Source organism: Zeus faber (genome assembly GCF_960531495.2).
Source record: "Zeus faber genome assembly, chromosome: 19".
Taxonomy (NCBI): Eukaryota; Metazoa; Chordata; class Actinopteri; order Zeiformes; family Zeidae; genus Zeus; species Zeus faber.
In genome coordinates this window covers 6,848,349-6,866,999 of record NC_137206.1, presented here as the reverse complement: position 1 = coordinate 6,866,999, position 18,651 = coordinate 6,848,349, and the positions used below count along the sequence as shown (strand labels likewise).

At 43.9% G+C, this 18,651-nt stretch overlaps 1 protein-coding gene across 3 annotated transcripts in view; it reads left to right on the top strand.

The window, feature by feature from the left end:
• Nucleotides 1-14,945, top strand: part of pde1ca (phosphodiesterase 1C, calmodulin-dependent a) — an 85,078-nt gene extending 70,133 nt beyond the window's left edge. The window contains exons 14-17 of one of the 3 annotated variants that reach the window (XM_080020246.1): nt 3,580-3,755; nt 4,820-5,209; nt 6,472-6,540; nt 13,955-14,945. In XM_080020246.1, coding sequence (XP_079876372.1) covers nt 3,580-3,755; nt 4,820-5,209; nt 6,472-6,540; nt 13,955-14,115 — 796 coding nt within the window. In that variant the 3' untranslated portion in view covers nt 14,116-14,945. Of the gene's footprint in view, nt 1-3,579; nt 3,756-4,819; nt 5,210-6,471; nt 6,541-8,529; nt 12,813-13,954 lie in introns of those variants that run through there. The other 2 variants (XM_080020247.1, XM_080020248.1) reach the window with 2 other exon arrangements.
• Nucleotides 14,946-18,651: the final 3,706 nt, after the last annotated feature.

Below are 18,651 nucleotides of genomic sequence, written 5' to 3'. Positions count from 1 at the left end.
CTAGAAGCAGAAATTACCTCAGCCTACCACCCAAAAACCAACATGATGGAGAGAATAAACAGAACCCTAAAAACAATGATTGCTTCCTATGTAGGAGAGAACCACATGCACTGGGATAAACACCTATCATTGTTCCGTTTTTCTCTCAATTCAGCCGTCCACAAATTCACTGCAGTCACCCCTTCCGAACTGAACCTTGGGCAGGCCGTCAAGGACCTGCAGACCTCCTGCTCCAGCCAAGGGAGGCCACACCTGACTCATCCACCTACAAAACCATCACCAAACTTCAGGACCTTACAGCATTACAGTGTAACCTCACAAAAGGCAGACAAAGACAAAAACGCAATTACGACAAGACTCACGGAGATCAGCAATATCGGGACAAAGACAGGGTATGGCTCAGGTCCCATCCATTATCTAAAGCAGAAAAATCATTTACGGCAAAATTGGCTCCTAAGTGGCTCGGTCCATACCGCGCTGTTGCTCAGGAGGGTCCGGTTAATTATGATGTGGTACTGGAGCACAACGGGGAGAACAGGAAGGTGGTGCATGATGCACGCTTGAAGCCCAGCTATCCTACCGCACAGGAACTGGGCAAGCTGGAGAAGAACCGTCTCTTGGACAGTTTTAATGAGGAAAGTGACTGTGAGGAATTTCTGGGCTTCCCTGCTAGCTCACCTGCCTCGGAAGCAGTGGAAGGTTCCAACAGTACAGAGGACACCTGTGCTCCAGGAGGACATGCGTTTCTTTTTCCAATGGGGGGGGGGCACTCTGGGCCTTTCAGGACGCATTCCCCTACATCACAAGGAATGCTCCTATGCGGAAGTAGGGGATGTTCAAACGGTCATGTGGCGCGAGCTGACAGGGGGGACAGACACACCCTGAAGAGGAGCCGTCTGCAGAGTCCGTCGCTCATCTTCCAATCTCTGGCAACGCGTTCCAGTCTGCGCAAATAATCCGTTATCCCTCCGTCGCTCTCCACCCGATTCCCCTCATCCATCGCTCGGTCAATCCACTCCTGGAGTCATCGCCCTGGGGACCAGTCGCCTCGTCTCCACCAGAGTGAAGGAGGTAACTCCGGGATCCCCAGAGTAACGTACTTTTAAAAAGAATCGGCCCGTGACATGAACTACTTAAACTGAGGAAGTGACTCAGGAGGAGGGGTTTGCACTGGACAATATGTTCTTTTGTTATATCGCACTGTATGTATATATAATACACTGGGAGTTTATTAAATGTGTTTTTCCTAATTTGCTTGTTCATGAATGTTAATATGTGTGGCTAGTTAAGGGGTTGGTTGCGGTATCAGGTCTGACTGGCACCAGCGACCGCTACAGTGGTTAGACATATAAAATATAGACAAATTATCTACAAATATATTTAAGTTTGTTATATTGCACACATTGTATATATGTGTGTATATATATATATATATATATATATATATATATATATATATTGTTCATTGTGCTGCCAATAGACAGATGTTAGAATTAACAAAAGAAATCCAAACATGTGAGATGCCACTCTTAAGAGTCTACATGTCCCTCTACCTGCAATGCTCACACAAAAATACAAGCACACACCACACACAGTGTGTGCGTGTGTGCCGCGTAAACCTGACCGATAAGACGTGCGCCCTCGGCATTAATCTGTTTCTCCGCGCTGAGCCATGTCAAGGAGCTCCAAGCCACAAAGCCTCTGTCTTCATACTTGTCACATGCAAGCATCATAAACACAAGTTGGGTGACTTGAATATTTATTTTGGTGCTCCCCCCAGGCCTCGCTCTCACTCTCACCTCCTAATCCCTAGTTTCTCTCTCTCAATCACTCTATCTAAGTAACTACAATGAAAAGTCTTGAGCGTAATGTGTTCCTTGTATCAAACATTTCAAACACACACACAAATAGACCCAGACTTACAGACACCAACTGAACAGGCACTGCTGAAAATAATGTTTGCAAACAGTGGCATCTGTGGGGCTGAGCTCTGTTGCTCTGATACTCTGAAGCATCCATCTGTCCAGGGATTACACCACTCTTCCACCCCAGACACCAGCTTCCATATTTCCATCAAATAACCAGCCCCATCGTCCCGTTCTAATTCTCCCTGTAATGATAGGGACCCCTAGACATGAATTAAGTCTGTATGTTCAAAATTCTCTTTTTAAAGAATGCAATATGTGTTTGGTGTGGGGATGGTGTGGTTTGAGCAACCACACCTGTCCTGGGTCTAGGTAATTTTGGCCCAGGATCAGAGTGGTTGCATGCCTGTTACTCGTTGGTTGGTCTAACAAGCAACAGGTAAAACCTCCATCCCCACACACACTAAGGAGAGGAGCCCTTGTCATGATACACATCCATCTGCTCCTGGGCTAATTCCACCTAGCCCACTCTCTACAATAAACTGTTTGTCTAAAACCCCGTCGTCTGTGTCTCTGTGCCGGAGGTCCCTGAAAATGCCACTTGGATGGCGTGTAATAGGCGAAACTGCCACAATGTGGTTTTGTCACTTTGACAAACTTGACTAATTTATGAGTTAGCCATGTTGGGTTTACCAACAACACGGCAATAACATGCCAGAGCAACAACACATGGTGGGGCTTTTTACTTTCTGAACCTTGGATTCTCCAAATGTTTGGATTTTACTAGTTTCCTTACTGTTTTTGTTTTGTGTATGTATACGTCTGTGTGTCAATGTATATTTGATCATGATGGTACAGTATGTATCAGTCTAAAATGGGTGGGAATTAGATTATAGCTGTATATTCAACATTACAAATATATCCAGCTGCAAATTCAATATTTATTACGAATGATTTAGTGTTGTGATTTTGTGAGAATTGAAGTTGAATATTACAATTTCTGAAGTTTGAAACACGTAAAGGCAGCTTTATAGTTCTGCGTCAAATAGCCGCTGTAGGTGCACCGTGGGTCTCTATGTCACCGGTGTAGCCCGCAGAGCCCGCTGCCGTAGCTTACGTGCACCTCTTTAGAAATGTAACTATTGTACACATCGGGTGATGCAAGACCACAAGAGCTGTGATTGGTATGCTTTTCCCCGCTGTGTTTCCAGTGTTTCTGGTTAATTTCTGCCAAAAAACAGTGGAAAAACAAAATGTAGCATATCGAAGAGAGGCAGGCTGTGGAGGTTAGAAAATATAGCAATTTCAATGTCAATCGGTAAAAGCCAGTGATTAGTTCTTGTGAAGCATAGACATAGCATAGACATAGATAAAGGGCGGTAGAATAGAGTAGAGGGATTTAGAAAATAGGGTCGTAGCGCAGAGGTGGGGTCGAGGGGGGTAGAGCAGAGTTAGAGGAGAGGTAGAGGGAGGGAGAGAAGAGTGAGGTTGAATAGAGGTATATTAGATGCAGAGTACAGGGAGGTAGAATAGAGAAAAGGAAGGTAGAGTAGAGGGAGGTAGAGTAGACACCCTTGTCGCTCTGGTCTGGAGGAACAACAAGTGGAGTCGAACATTATAGAACTTTTACTTGTCGATTGAACCAAAACTTTTCTCTCTTTCTTTCTCTCTCTCTCTCTCTGTCACACCCCCCCCCCCCCCCCCCCTTCTCTAGTCTGAACAGTATTGGTGGCAGCGAGGGGAAGCGCTCTAGTGTGAAGAGTACAGGCTCCGAGGGCAGCGTGGCCCTCAACTGCTCCCTCAACACTGTGGACTTCAAGAGCTTCAAAGCCACCTGGAACGAGGAGGTTCAGCAAAACAGGGACAAGTGGAAAGCTGAGGCCACTAAAGGTAGGAATGGGCTACAGCAAACATTGCAAGCTCCACGTACAGACTTTTGGGATTTTTTTTGTAACTTGACAATTTTATCATTTTCAATTGCAACTATGGTCGCAATCGAAAGATCAATCGCTGATTTGACATGGAAAGTGTGGGAGTATTTGTGGCAGTTTCGCCTGTGCCACAAGTGACATTGTCAGGGACCTTGGGCACAGAGACACAGACGACAGGGTAGAAAGATCAAGTTTATTGGAGAGAGTGGGCTATATGGAACAAGCCCTGGAGCAGATGGACGTCATGATAAAGGCTCCTCTCCTGTGTGTGTGTGGGGATGGGGGTTTTACCTGTGGCTCGTCAGACCAATCAACGAGCAACAGGTATGCAGCCACTCTGATCCTGGGCCCCGATTACCGAGACCCAGGACAGGTGTGGCTGCTCAAACCACACCATCCCCACACCACAGTATTTAAATGAGATTTGTCTCTCTTTCTCTTGAGGCTGTTTTTAAAATTATGGAAAAACGAATTATCACGTCACAGGTCAAGTATCTTTGAACATGTTTTGAATAACGAAAACATTATGTTTTAGTTCAAACTACTTATAATTGCTACAGTATAACCAAAGTTTAACGTTGGCAACAGTAGGTTGCCTGCCGAAATCGGCACAGATTCCTGTTTCTAGACCCTCATGTCGGAAATGCAACAGGAATCAAAAACGCCCTGAACAACATGAAAAAATATCCTGTTCCTGTTTTTATAAAGGAGATTTTAAGGGTTTTTTTTGAGGGTAAAACATTCGCCCCATTGCACTGCATTTAAGCACAGTGAGAAGCTGCAGCAAAGCAGTGAGTTTCTAAATAGTGAAGCATTCAGTGAGGTTTTGTACTTTAGACAGTTATAAATGATGGGAACCAACATTTGAACAGGGTCTGATTTGGAAAAATAGCCATCTTATACATAAATAATCGGCCAATATCATCTTCCGATATGATCTGATCCATCATTTGGTACGTTCAACGATATGAACGTAGACATTTGGTCGCGGGTCATCTCCAAAATCATTGACATTCTCTGCAGACCTGGAGGAGAAGACCAAGAGAGAAGCGGAGGAGAAGGCGAAGTACGAGAGTGACAAGGAGGAGAGGGTGACGGAGGTGACAGAATTGGCGTCGGGCGATGACGTGCCCAAGGAGGGCAGCGACGGAACGACACGCAGCAAAGACGCAGAGGCGGAGGCGGTCGAGACGGACGAGAACGGAAGAGAAGAGGAAGTAGGAGAGGTGGTAGAGGAGGGCAGGAGGGAGCGGGCGGAGGAGCGACCCAAAGAGGAGGAAGGGGACAGGGATCCGGGGGGTGCCCCGGGCCCCTGGGCGGGCCCCGCAACGGGCCCCGCAGTGAAACACGACGACGGGACGGAGGAGCCTGAGGTCAAGGCTGTGGAGACCAACAACCAGCAAGTTCAAAACGGTACGAATGCTGTTGAGAGGCATAACTATTTGTGGGTATATGTTTTTTTTTTGTTTTGTTTTGCTTTTTACATGTTTTCTTCTTTGTGATACAGGACTGTGCTTGGCTTCTACTTTCTTTCATTGTTTACCACCGCCCGCATGTGGTATTAAATACACATTACACCTTTTTTGTCCACAGCCCATAACCCTGTGAAATGGTTCTCCAGAAACTAATATTCATTTGCCATTCTAAAAATAAAAAAACTAGATCAGGACACAGAACAAGCAACAAGTGTTCAGACATCACTGTTTGCAGAACAGAGCGGTCCAGGTAAGGTCGGTGTTGAACGGTTTCGGAAGTCAGCCTGAAGACCTCTGGGGCTTAGAACTAATTCAGTGGATTCAACTTTATACAACATTGAAAATGCTGTTACGTGTTTTGGTAAAGATTATTTTGTGTTTCTGTTCTCAATAATCAAAATCATAGTATGGCTAGACAGTGCTTTTTAAATATATATATATTTTTTTCTTCAAGGTAAAATCTTAGTAAATTTCAATGAATGGCGATCAAAGACACTAATATTGTGTGATTAATCGTGATTCATTTCTTTGATCGTTTGATGGCCCTTACATATATTCAGGTACTCCTCACGACCGAGTCCCGTTCCTTGGATGGGTTAAGTTAATTGGTCGATAAGCGAGGACCTGCGTTATTTCATGTTGGGGGCGTGGCTGGTGTATAAAGTGTATAAAGTATATATAGTGTATATAGTGTTATTTCACTGTAAGGGGGCGTGGCTGGTGTATATTGTGTATACAGTACATATAGTGTATATAGTACATATATAGTGCATATAGTATTATTTCACTGTAAGGGGGGGCGAACGCTAGTGTAGTGAATACTGAGAGACTGCTGGAACGAGACTGAGAACGGTGACGAGATGTGTATATATAGTGTATATAGTGTACTTAGTGTATATCGTATATACAGTATAGTGTATATACATAGTATATAAAGCGTGACGCACGATGAGATGCTTGACGCTGAGACGTCGTGGTATCGTACACAGTGTACAATACAGACTGGTCAGAGAGCTGGTCGTAAGTCTGAACGATCGTTAAACAGGTAGGTCCTTAAGTGAGGAGTACCTGTAGATATATTTTCTACCAAAGTGGATGAACATTTGGGTTCCTCCATGGTGCAGGAAACAACAGCAGTTTGTTTATATTCTTGTTGGGTTTTTTTCTTTTTTTGGTGACGCACTTCCATTGGACTCTCAGGGGAAGTCGCAGAGGAGCTCGACTCCCCCGTCACGGACGAGGACAGTGACGTGGAGACCACGTCTGACGGTAAAAAAAAAAATAATTTTCACAGGATGTAGGCGTCTGGGAATCAGAACTTTACGTTTCTGTACTTTGCCTCAGACCAAACCTGCTTGGAAAAGGAGGCGGCTTTTTGGCCAAAACATCGATCAAGTGAAAGCTTGTCGAGCCGCCGTTGAATTCATGTGGCAGTGTGTGCATGGTCCAACCTGTTGCCTTTTCATGCGACCAACCTTCACCCCTCCTCCACCTCTCCCTTTTACAAATCGACCTTCCTTGAGCATTCCACTCGTTGCCATGGCAGCGATGTCAGCGATGTGTGTTGTCGTCGGCCTTCGGCGCCACACATTCTTTTTTTTCCCACGTTATTTTTCTCCACTCTCACCTCTCCTCAGCCCTTTTAATTTACTTCACACCAGAGGTTCCCAACATCCAGGCCTCAGACCGGTCCCGGGCCGCGGGGGATTTTGCATCCGGGCCGTGGGAAGGCGGGTGGGGTGCCCTGTATCGGGGGCAAAGGGTGCCAAGGGGTGCCCAGCGATTGTATCAGGGTGGCCGTGCCCTCCCCCACTCCCCCACCCCCCCGCAAGTCACAATCAAATATCTAGAAAAAATACTTTCAGAAGCGATCTCCTCTCCGCTGTGCGATCAGGGCGATCTCCGCCGCATGTCCCCTGCTTCTTCGAAATAAGCAAATTTGTGTTTTTATTGTAGATGTTTTTATTTTCCTCTGTTTTCTAATTGAATGAAACAAAAAGAGCCCCGTGCATAACAGGGAGACTTCCTCATTCACTCTCTTCCCTGTTTCTCCAAACATGGCAAATGGAAGCAGTGTGTTTTTATTGTAGATGTTTTTATTTTCCTCTGTTTACTAATTGAATGAGACAAAAAAGAGCCCTGTGTGTAACGGGGAGACTTTATCAGTCACCCCACCCCCCACCCCTTGTTCGTGAACATTTTGTGCGCTGTGGTCCGGTCCGTGATTATACTAAGGTTGGGAACCCTTGATTTACACTCATCCTTCTAACCATTCCCTCCTCCCTCTCTCGTTTCCCTTGTCGCAGAAATCCCGTCACGACCTCATCACCCGGGTTTTGGCCCCCGGCTTCGCATGCTAGAACCGATGCAAACCTGAATTGATAACTTTTACCTTCACCCCACCACCACCCGCCTCCCTCATATAGCTAAAAGCCAAAAGCTGCTTGCATGGAGCTACTGCATGGACCCCATTTTTTGTCTTTGTTTTTTTTTTACATTTAACCACAAAATTGTCTTTGGTGTAGTTTTGATGCTCATGCTGCATTGGCCCAGGGTGAAACAAGGACAAATTATAACTGCAGAATTTGTTTTACAGAACCCAACAGAGTTTAAAGCTTTGTTCACACTGAATCCATAGCATCCGACAGTCAGGTCATCCCCTCATGGCTGCCGGATGAACCGCGTCTGAGTTTATCATTTTCTTGAACGTTTAAAACCCCCTTTTTATAGTATTTGCAAAGTCCAGACAAAAATTTTAAAAAAATACACCTAATTGACTTATATAAAAAAGTATTTTTTAAATTTGGATTTGGTGTGAAGCACTTTTAAGATTACAGTGTACTCCTTTGAGAGTTATGAACTGGGAGTTTAGTTGAAAATGACAAAAAATTAATAACTTTTATTTTAATAACTAATATTTATCTAAAATGCATTTTTTTCATGCACAAAATATGGATCCTGAAAATACCATTAAATTGAAACACCAATATTTCCTAAGACCATATCCCACTATCTGAGATCCAGCCAGCCAACCAGATCACTCAAAGGTTATAGAACAGTTATTATGGAAAGTTACTAATTTACAATTTTAAAAGAATATTGTCCAATTTGTGATAGTGGTCTCACTTTAATAACTAACAACCAACAATTTACAGACAGATTTGCACTTGCACTTTTGAAGTCGCAGGGCTGGGCCGGTGCAGCCCTGCCTGGACCCGGCAGCGTTGAAGTGTGCCATATTTTCCTCTTCTCCCACAGAGTCTAAGGAGGAAGAGGAGGATGGTGTCGATGAGGAAGAGGAGGGTCACCAAGACAACCCTTCCGCCGCTGCCTCCGTACCCCACACAAACTAACCCTCCTGACAGGCACTTTTCTTTCATCGCAGCGTTTCTCTCGCTCTTTCTCCCCCGCACCTCGCTCACCTCACTGCAGTCACTGGAGGTATCTCTCGTCGCTCTGCAGCGCCATCTGGTGGACGTTTGGAAACTAGACTTTTTATTTGAGGATTTATTTTATTCTTTGTTTCTCTCCACCCTACAGTACATTGAATTACACTGTGGTATTCAGTTGGGTTGTTTTTTTTTAATGTATTTTTCCTGTTTTTATCATTATTATAATTTATTTTTAATTCTACTTTTTTTTTTTATTGTTGTCCACAGTGTTCACTGTTTCTGGGGCTGACGGTTGTAGTTGGTCCTTCAAGTCTCCTTACAACTACTGTGTGTGTGTGTGTGTGTGTGTGTGTGTGTGTGTGTGTGTGTGTGTGTGTGTGTGTGTGTGTGTGTGTGTGTGTGTGTGCTTGAGGGGGTGGGGGGGGGGCACTTGACTTCAACCTCATCACTCCATAACACCCCCCCCCCCCCCCGCCCACGTGTTTTAGTGAGTGAGGTTCTTTTTTTCAACACCAAATATTGTCTATATTGTATATAATTCATTGATAAGATGAAAGATTGTTAAGAGCGGTACACCCTTTAATATCCCTGTTTGCAATGTGCATTTCTGGTCCAACACACAGCTCAGTTGAAAGATTTGGTGTTTATCTTCATTCAGAAAGTATTCGTACAAATTGAACTTGAAATATTAGCCATAAGGCATCATGAGTGGGGTCAATTCAATCAAGCAATGGCAGTTTGTTAAGAACAGAATTATCTAAATATTTGTCCATCTCCCAAAAAATGTTCAACTTACTGGTTATATTGTAATATAATGTAGAGCAGGGATTCCCAACCACCGGACCGCGGACCGGTGCCGCGGGCATTTGACACCTGGAATTTTTTTTTGCAAAGCCCGATCAGAGTGATTTCAAATCAAAGACGAGCGAGCGAACTGTCTGTTTTTATTGTAGATGTATTTATGTGCACTGCAGTCCAGTCCATGATAATAAAAAGGTTGGGAACCCCTGATGCAGAGGGTTCCAGTTCACAAGCTGAAAGTAGCGCTAGGATACTCAAAATGATGCCTTATGGCCCATTTCAAGGGATGGAAGTTTCCACATTTTATTGATGGCACCAAAACTCCAAACGTAGCCATTGTATATTCGTTGTTCTGATGTCAATCAGATTTCTGCAATGTGTGTGTCAAAATCAACACGTTAACGTTTGGATTCTAAAGTCGATATACATAGTCAGTAATAGGTATTTTGATAAATGAAAAATATAAAGTAATCTGAAAATAAGTAATATAGTGAATGAAATAATCAATGTTAGAATAGACAGCGCGCGGGAAGAAACCTCATTTGTACAACCACACTGACATCTAGTGGTAAAATATGGTAGCGCTATTAACAGACTAGCTTGTGCGCTAGATTGAAAGGAGAGGAAAAATAAATGTGTTTATGTTTTGGTCTTTAATCACCAGCCATTGGTTATCTGACTCACTCTATTACTAATTTTGTGTTCCATTATACTTTTGGCTCATTGAATAGGCCATTTAGTGACATTTGACACCTTTGGGCTTCCGTAAACACGGAATCAGCCCGGCCTTCGTTATCTTTGACATTAGCCATGTGTATGTAAATATCTATTGCAAACTCAACCTTTCGATGTCAGTCGAGTGTCACAAAAATAACATTTCATTGTTTGTTTCATTTCGGATTGCAAGTTTGTGTCTTTGTTTTCAGCGGCAATTTATCTTTATTTTTTTCCACATTTCCACTGTTCTTCCATGTCACATTGATAACAGAATCTTGCTGAATTCTGTGTTTATACTTTAATGTTATGAAATGTTATTTTTCTTAAAATGGATATTTTGAGCTATGAAGATCATGAAAACATACAAAAAAAAAACTATGTAAAACAAATCCAACAGCTACTGTGAGATGCAGAACATTGAAAATGTTTGCTCATGTAAATCTGCCTTGATCTAACTCTTTATTTAAAAATGTTTTGTTTGAATTATTGGGTTTGAACCTACATGCATGGACAGTATTTTGTTTGACAGACGCACACATACATATGCTAGACATGACGTAACACACAGACATGCCTGTCAAATGCTTTGAAATGGATTGTGGCTCTGTCGTAGAAGAAACAAAATGTAAGGAGAGCTTCCTGTAAGCGATCCAAAATGGCCTCCTGACACACTGTGGTAAAAATTCCCGTTGCCTTGTGACCAAAGACAGAAAAAGGACAGACTTTAGAAACTCCGGAAAATCTCAGATAGACCGCCATCGACGTCTCATTTTCATTCTGTAAAAACGGTGTTGCTCCAAATTCAATCTTTGCCTTAAAAATGGTGTAAGCGGATCCTTTTAGCGCTGCTCTTCAAGGTGGCGGGCGCTGCTTTTTGTGTCTCTCGTCTCACCAAAGCACAAGCTTCTGTAAAATTTGTTGCAACCTGTGTTTGTGTGTTTTCGTGGTTGTTGACACTGTGGTCCATCCAGTAGTATCCTTTTTATGTGTATAGTAGAAACTGAAACTCAGTTATCCGGAGGTTGAAATGCTCTGTTGACCTTTTTTCGGTGAATGATTATAAACATCAAAGCTACTTCCTAAATTAAAAAAAAAAAGCTTTTTTTGTGATAAATGAGGTTCAGATAAGCTGTATATATAAAAGGGGCAGTGTGTGAGTTGAGTTTGGTCCTACCCTATATTAAAGCAGACTTTACGCCGAATCCGAAAACACCTCTGGCTGTCCGATCCCTTCCCCTAGTGGCCATCTAGTTTTTGCATCAAGACAGCTTTCCTGTTGGATCCCCCGCAACACTTGCACTTCACTTTCTTTTTCGTTTTTTTACAAAACTTGCCTTTGCCATTTTCACTGAGTGAAAGGATGCTTAAAAACACGAGGTTTTAGTGTTGGAAAGAAGCTCCAAAAGCTTTATTTATACACGCAAAACATATTCATAAAATAGGAGGTTGAGTACAGGTGAATACGGCAGCGTTCAACATTTACCATAAAAACATATATAAAGAGTATGTGTGTAGCTTGCAGTTCATGTTGCAGCAACGCAGATTAGCAGTTTTCACAAGGGTTGAAGTATGTGAACTCGTCCCAGAGTCTGATTGGACGCAGAAATCTGAAACCACGGCATATAACGTTTTATTTTTTTGCGTGAGGAATCTGACTTTCCATAGAAGAATGAGAAATAGAAGAAATAGAAGCACTTCTGATTTGCTCTCCTTTCTCTTATCGGATTCGGTGTAAAGCCAGACTGAGACATATATGCTTACGTCTTCAAAGGCAGCATTGAATCAATCTCGCACACCCCAGCCACATGATATGGTTTGGCCTTACAACTTGGCAATTCGTCGGAAAACGTCCGTGTACGTGGAAAATCTACAGTAGAGTCGGTAAACGCGCATATAACTACAGAAACGAACTCGCACAGAACTTCAGAGATATTTGGCTTCAAGGAGGAAAATGCGCTTATATGTTTTTATTCCGACAGTCAATAAAAATGCCCAAGTGGTTGGGAGACAGTGTACAGTATTTACCTCCACAGGCTGTATTCGTACAGTTGAAAGAAAGAAAAAATCTACATTTGGCAGGAAAAGGGAAAGTTTATCACACGTCTATGCCAAGATGTGCTCAATCGCCATGCATTAAAAGTGTATTGTTTAGCTGATACATAAGTGTTCAAGCAGTTCAGGTTAATTAAGCTAAAAAGTAGTCTACCCTCATCCCAGTGATGCCCAGACTAAATGAGCTGATTCAATTTCAAGCAGAAGTCGAGGATGGGAACCTCCAACACCAAAGTCGACTCAGAGATCGGAGCTGATTCACGTTGGGATTTTTTTTTGCGTTTTTTATTTGGTTTTGTTGTGTTTCAAAAAGTGATATTTCTCTCAAGTTTATGTATCTTGAAGCCATAATGGTGTCTTGGGTTGTACCGTGGGCGCTGCCTGTGATGCTGGAGCTGACCTTTGGCCTTGGGGGACACTGAATACACAACCTTTCTTTATTTGTGAATTCAGCGGAATTTTGTTGTACTGTTGTGTAACTTCTAATGTATTCATTTTTTCCTTCTCGTTTTTTTGGGGGGTCCTTTTGCTTTGTTTGTTAAATTTGAGAGAAGAGACTTACAAACACACCTGCAACACCTCCACAACCGGGGCGGGGGGGGGGGGGGTTTATCTATGTTCAATGTGTGGTTCTGATGTTTTTTCCGATACGCCGTTACTTATTGATTGCACTCGTTGTGACAATAAACGTGGACTCAAAGGGCTCAGATCACGGCTCTGTGTCTTCGCTGACATAACGTTGAGAGCAGCCTCTTTGAGCTTTGAAACAGCGATTTGAACCGATGACTGGGAGAGGTTAATCGGTCATTGCGTTCAAATCGGCTCCTTCCTTCCGTGTAGTGTTTACTTTGAAGGTTTAAAGCCGTGAGGAAGTTCTGTCGCACATTTGACCGTATATGTTCTTCACCCGTAGACGGTTGGTTTCTGAGGAGATGATTTGCAGCCTCGAGTTTGCCTTTACGCTCGCCGCCGTCTAGGCATAAAACGCTGCCAGAAGTTTCGAAATTCAGTCACGGAGTCACGGTGTGCTGAGGTGGGGAGCGAAACCACCTTGACAGTCGGAGGAAGGAAGAGAGCTGTCAGAGACCTGTCAATCGAGGCAACTAGGCCCCTAAATATGCCCCTTTTTTAAGGCTTAATACTCTCTTTTTCTTCTCATTTTCCAAAATCACAGCCCATCAAAAGTAGTAAATGTAGCTGTCGAGACCCTAAAATCAATAGTAAAAAGCTATTGACTTTTTCTATTGACTTCCATTCAGTCAAATGTTTTCTGAAGCTGCATCCTAGTGGCCATTTGCAAAATTGCAGTTTGAAGCACTTCCTCATTGGCTTCAACCCTCGTCAGTATTGGCCAGTGCTTGTAATTACCCCGATATACAATAAGTCTATATAATGCCACTGCCTTTTTACCAGTAGCTTCTGGTATTTTTCCGCTCTCCGTCGACTCCTTCTGCATCTCAGAAACATACTCCAGCCCCCAAATACCAAGAATGTGGCATAGCCACCTGCCTACATATTAAAGTCAGAAATATGTTTTTGAGACTTGGTTGTGCGAAATCAGTGGAAGTCAACTGAGAGTGGAAAAACTGAATTTCTTCGTAAGAGATATGGATGTAAGGGACTGGCCGTGCAGTCAAACAGTGCTACTCCAGACCAGGTCTGATGAAGTACATCTCCCTCGGCCGCACTCATAGTCATTCACTCAATTTGGCTCTTTGCAGGCCAGGAGGAGGGTTGCGACCTGATCCGCTACTACAAGAGACCCAACTACTGTGCCAACTCCCAGCGGCCGGAGAGGTCCACGGCCGCCGACGCGTGCCCCATCGACGCCAGGGCCAAAGCCCGGAGGCTGCAAGGCATCTCGCTGCGGCGCGGGAAGTGAAGTCCACGCCTTCCGAAAAAAGAAAACACCCTCACCGCAGCCTGAGAGGAAAGAACTGACGAGGAGGGCAGGGTGTGGGGGCGCTTTTCAGACTGTTAGATGTCTAGTCACTCTGTGTTTTTTAATCTAATCCACAGGTGAGTCCTCTTCCCTCACGTGTACGTAACCACAGCCACAGCATATTAATGGATGAAGCTGGAAAACATTCACTAGAGCACACTAGAGGGGAATGGAAATAAAGCCCAGTTTAGTGTCAGTAACAATAAAAGTGGGAAGTTCAGTCGAGCTCCGAGCGAAAAAGGTATTTGTTCCGAATAAAACATTTTGGAAAAAAAAAAAGTCTGACAAGCAATATGTCTTTGTTTTGTCAGCATGACACAAATATCTTATGCAAAAGTTTGCCTCGATTTTTGAAAAAGCAGCATTTCTTTTAGCGTGCCGGCATTAGAACCGCTTCATTTCGGAGCGAAATAAAGTGCTTGAGAGCATGTTTTTTTGTTTTTTTTCAGCCTACAGACATTATGAAGACTTTATTTCGACGCGACAACCTCCGAGCTGGTAGCGTCCGAGCTTCAGTTTTCACACCAAAATAAATAAATGAAAGAATGTCGGTGTGCTTCAGTGAATCTTCGCAAGCCATTAATGTAACTTTCACCTGTTCACGACCTCATACCCTCCAGTTCCATGCTTTGTGTGTGTCCATACGATGTGTGTGGGTGTGATTGTTTTAGTTTAATGGAGCATGTTATGATGTTGTGCTTTAAAGATGCTCCCCCCCACCCCATCCCACACCGTCTGTCTTAAAAGTCTCTACTATACAGAGTGTTTTTTTGTTTTTGCTTTTTTTTTTTTTTTTTTTTTTTTTGTCTGGACAATAAAAAAAAAAAATGACGCTGTTGTGAATTCCATCAAATCTGTTATCTGTGCATCTTGGTGACCTGGGAATATCAAATGACGCCCTCTTTCCCCTGAAAGGACCCGTCTCGTGTTCAACGTTTAACCTTTATTTAAGTCAAGCAGGGTATTTGTTCAAAAGCAAAGGGGCTAATCCTTTCCGTCCTTCTCTTCGTCCTCCACATGGACGGTCGTCTTCTCTCCCTTCATCAGCCTCACCCCTGAAAGGGAGAACAAAATGACGAGGGGCCAGATTCATCTTCCTCCGATATCGTACTCAGAGGGAACGTGCCGCGGGGTTTTTCCCGTGGAGGCCGCAGGGAAATTGATCGGGATTTAACGGTTCATATTTTACCGTTCTCACCTGGTATGTGCGGAGGGGCGTTGAGGACGGGTGTGTCTTTCCTGCGAGGTTTCTTCGTCTGGTCGTCTTCCAGCTGGTCCCGGACAGGAAGCTCCTCGTTCACCCCCGTCCCGGGCTTGGCGTCCGATAGGCCCTCCGGCGCCTCGTTGTCTGACACATGAAAACCAACCGACCGCTCAAACAATGGCAAGAGAGCTCTCTACCATTTCTTTCATGGAAAACTGAAACAACCGGAGATGAGAACTGGCCAATTAACACACATTTAAAGGTTATTTAAAGGACAGTTCAATAACTCTTTGAGTACGATAGAAGATTGGTTCCAAATCTGGTGTCCCCAGCCCCGCCTGGGAATTGCAGCAAAATTATTATTACTAATTTATGTTTTATATTTAATGGTTTTCCGTGTTGTTATAAAGCGTTTCACGTAAACAGACCTGTCTGTCGTCGCACATTTTGAGAGAGATGGTTTTGTGTTTCTGTTTCCCAGAAAATAAACCACAGCATGGCTAGAACTCAGTGCACTGCTTTTTAAATAGAACATTTTAGTAAAAACACATTATTATTATTATTATTATTATTATTATTTTCATTATATATCCCCTGGTCCTCTACTCACAGTGGCTGCTCTCCTGTGCTGCTGGAGCTGAGCTCACACACCCGGTCGCCATCGCTTCAGAGAAAGGAAGTGCTCTGGTCGGAGCGGGATGGCGAGGGGGAGGGGGGCCAATCTGTTCTCCTTCTGGTCCTCTGGTCGCTCTCGGTCCCTTGATCTTCCCTCCCCTGTCCGAGGGAGATCACGTAACACAAAAACACCCAAGCCAATCAATTATTTAGTGACCCGAATGGAAGTCGGAAGACACCCGACGAGGCGCTTCGAGGCGTTTCTGTCTCGTTTTTAGGTTTTTTTTTTGTCCGTCTTTGACTTTCACTTCCGCCTCCACGACACCCAAACACTGGTGGCCCCCAGGGGCCTTTGCCGGAGCACTTGAGCGAGCTTTTAAAGCCGGAGCACTTGAGACCGACCGGCTTCCTGGCCGGCCATGACGGCCCGCAGACACGGTTCGTCCACATTAGTTTGCACTGTTTACGTTCAGCAGAGCTTTTACAGCCACGCTCCGGTCACGAGGTTCACCAGGAGGTTCACCAGGAGGTTCTGTCGGCGCCCGGACGTCTCTTAGTGATGTCAAGTCTGACACAAAAACAGCAACCTCTACTTTGAAAAGGGTGAATCAAGGCGACGGGTCAGAGGATTTGAAGTCATATAAAAGCGAGAAGATGTGAAGACGTGTTGAGGATGAAGGAAGGAAGAAATAAAGAAACAAACAAAGAAAAATAATCCTGAGAGAACAAAGAAGAGTAAGAAAGAAAGAAAGAAAGAGGGAAAGTCACCACTAAGTAAGACAGGAAAGAAGAAAAGCAACAAACAAACCAACTGGAGAGGTGGCAAATAATTCTGAAAGGAAGGAAACGATGTCGGAACGAAATGAGAAAGAAAGAAAGAAAGAATATAAATAAATAAAGGAACCAGAAAGGGGAAAGAATTTCGGAAATCGGGAAAGAAGACTAAATGGAAGTAAGGTGAGTGCATTTCTTACCCTATCAGTGCGGCTGGGAGACAGATAGACTGATAGAGAAGGGCAGAGAGAAAGAGAGTGAGAGAGAGAGAGAGACAGATGTCCAGTCTGGCAGAGCAGGAAGCGTGGCCACATCAAAGCCTGGCTCCCGGGGTTATGTACCTCAGAGGAGGGGCGTCCCGCACTCCTCTCTATCCATTAGCCGCTTGTTGTCATGACAACAGGGGTCTCATCACCCCTTCCCCCTCTAAACACACACACACACACACACACACACTGCTTAAGGATGATCGTCTGAATATCAATTTGTGTGATGCTCCTCAAGACCCAATAAAGTCTAGTCCAACAAGCCACGCAGCCATTTTAAGATTTTATTTTAATTTCAATTATATTAATATATTATTTCTCTATAATTGTCTATTCAAATTTTCCCGCAGACCCCCAGCAATACCCTCGGACCCTGGGACCACAGTTTGGGAACCGCTGGTGTAGCATGACGGGGATGCGTCTCTAATTCTAATACACTGTCATACAAACAACAAATAACATCCGGTGATATCAGGATTCAAGGAAAAACCATGACAGTTTGCCTCCTTGAAGAAGTGCGTGGTCTCTTTGGCCACCAGTCAAAGCAACATTAACCAAAGAGAATATTAGTTGAATCAGGAATATTTGCATATTTCATGACAAACAAAAAAAAAAAAACCCTGATTCAAAGCCGGCTTTACATTTTTCGTCATACAGCCGAGAGCAAAGTCTTGTAGACTACTTATCTTTGACTCCGTGGCCTGGGTGACTCAGTGCCGATTTGACGGCTGTGTGTCATTAAATGTGCAAATATGAGCTAACATTTGAGCTGAAGCGTTGCTTTGACCATGTATTGCTTGAGATATGCAAATTTGATAATTTTACATTGAATCCTGACATTCCCGCTTGTTCATTTTCTTTGAATGACAGTGCATTTCACTCAGAGATACCTTGCTGTGTACATCAATGATTACCCATTGCCTCCGCCCTCACGATAAGGAATAGGTCAAGGACATTGTTATTTTATTGCAAAAAATATTGAATATTGTTGTTGCTGCTGCTGTTGTTATTATTTCTGTTGCTGTTGCTGCAGTTGCTTTTGCTGCCGTTTCTGCCGCTGCTGCTGTTGTTTCTGTTGTTGCTGCTAGTTTTGCTGCTGCTGCTGCTGATGTTGCTGTTGTTGTTGTTGTTGGAGAGAGAGAGAGCGAGAGAGTCCAAAGGATCTCCCTCCCAAGGTTTGAATGAAAACTTGATCCGTGATTTACAGACGTTAATTCAAGCCCTGCAACTGGATTGAGATGAGATGGTTCACACTGTTGACTCAATACAGAGCCAACAATTCCCCCACCGCCCCCAGCCAGCAGGGCGGTGTAGCCAATTCAGTGGTCTGTCTACTGACCATGGTCGCTAACACGGACCACTGGTTACCACTACTAGCGGCACTGAAGCTAGTGGTCCCGACAAGTTAGTGAGTGGTCTGTGTGGTTGTCTTTGTGGCCCGTCCGTGGCCTGAGGTGACAGATGTGTTCGGCTGCCAGATTGGCTCTGGGTCCTGCGATTACAGATGATGTCACACATTAATATTGGCTGTACGATGGAATGTGGATGGAAGCCGCGGGCTCTGTGTTGAAATGACCAAATTTTGATTGTGCGAATTTTATTTTTAAATTCTGTAAT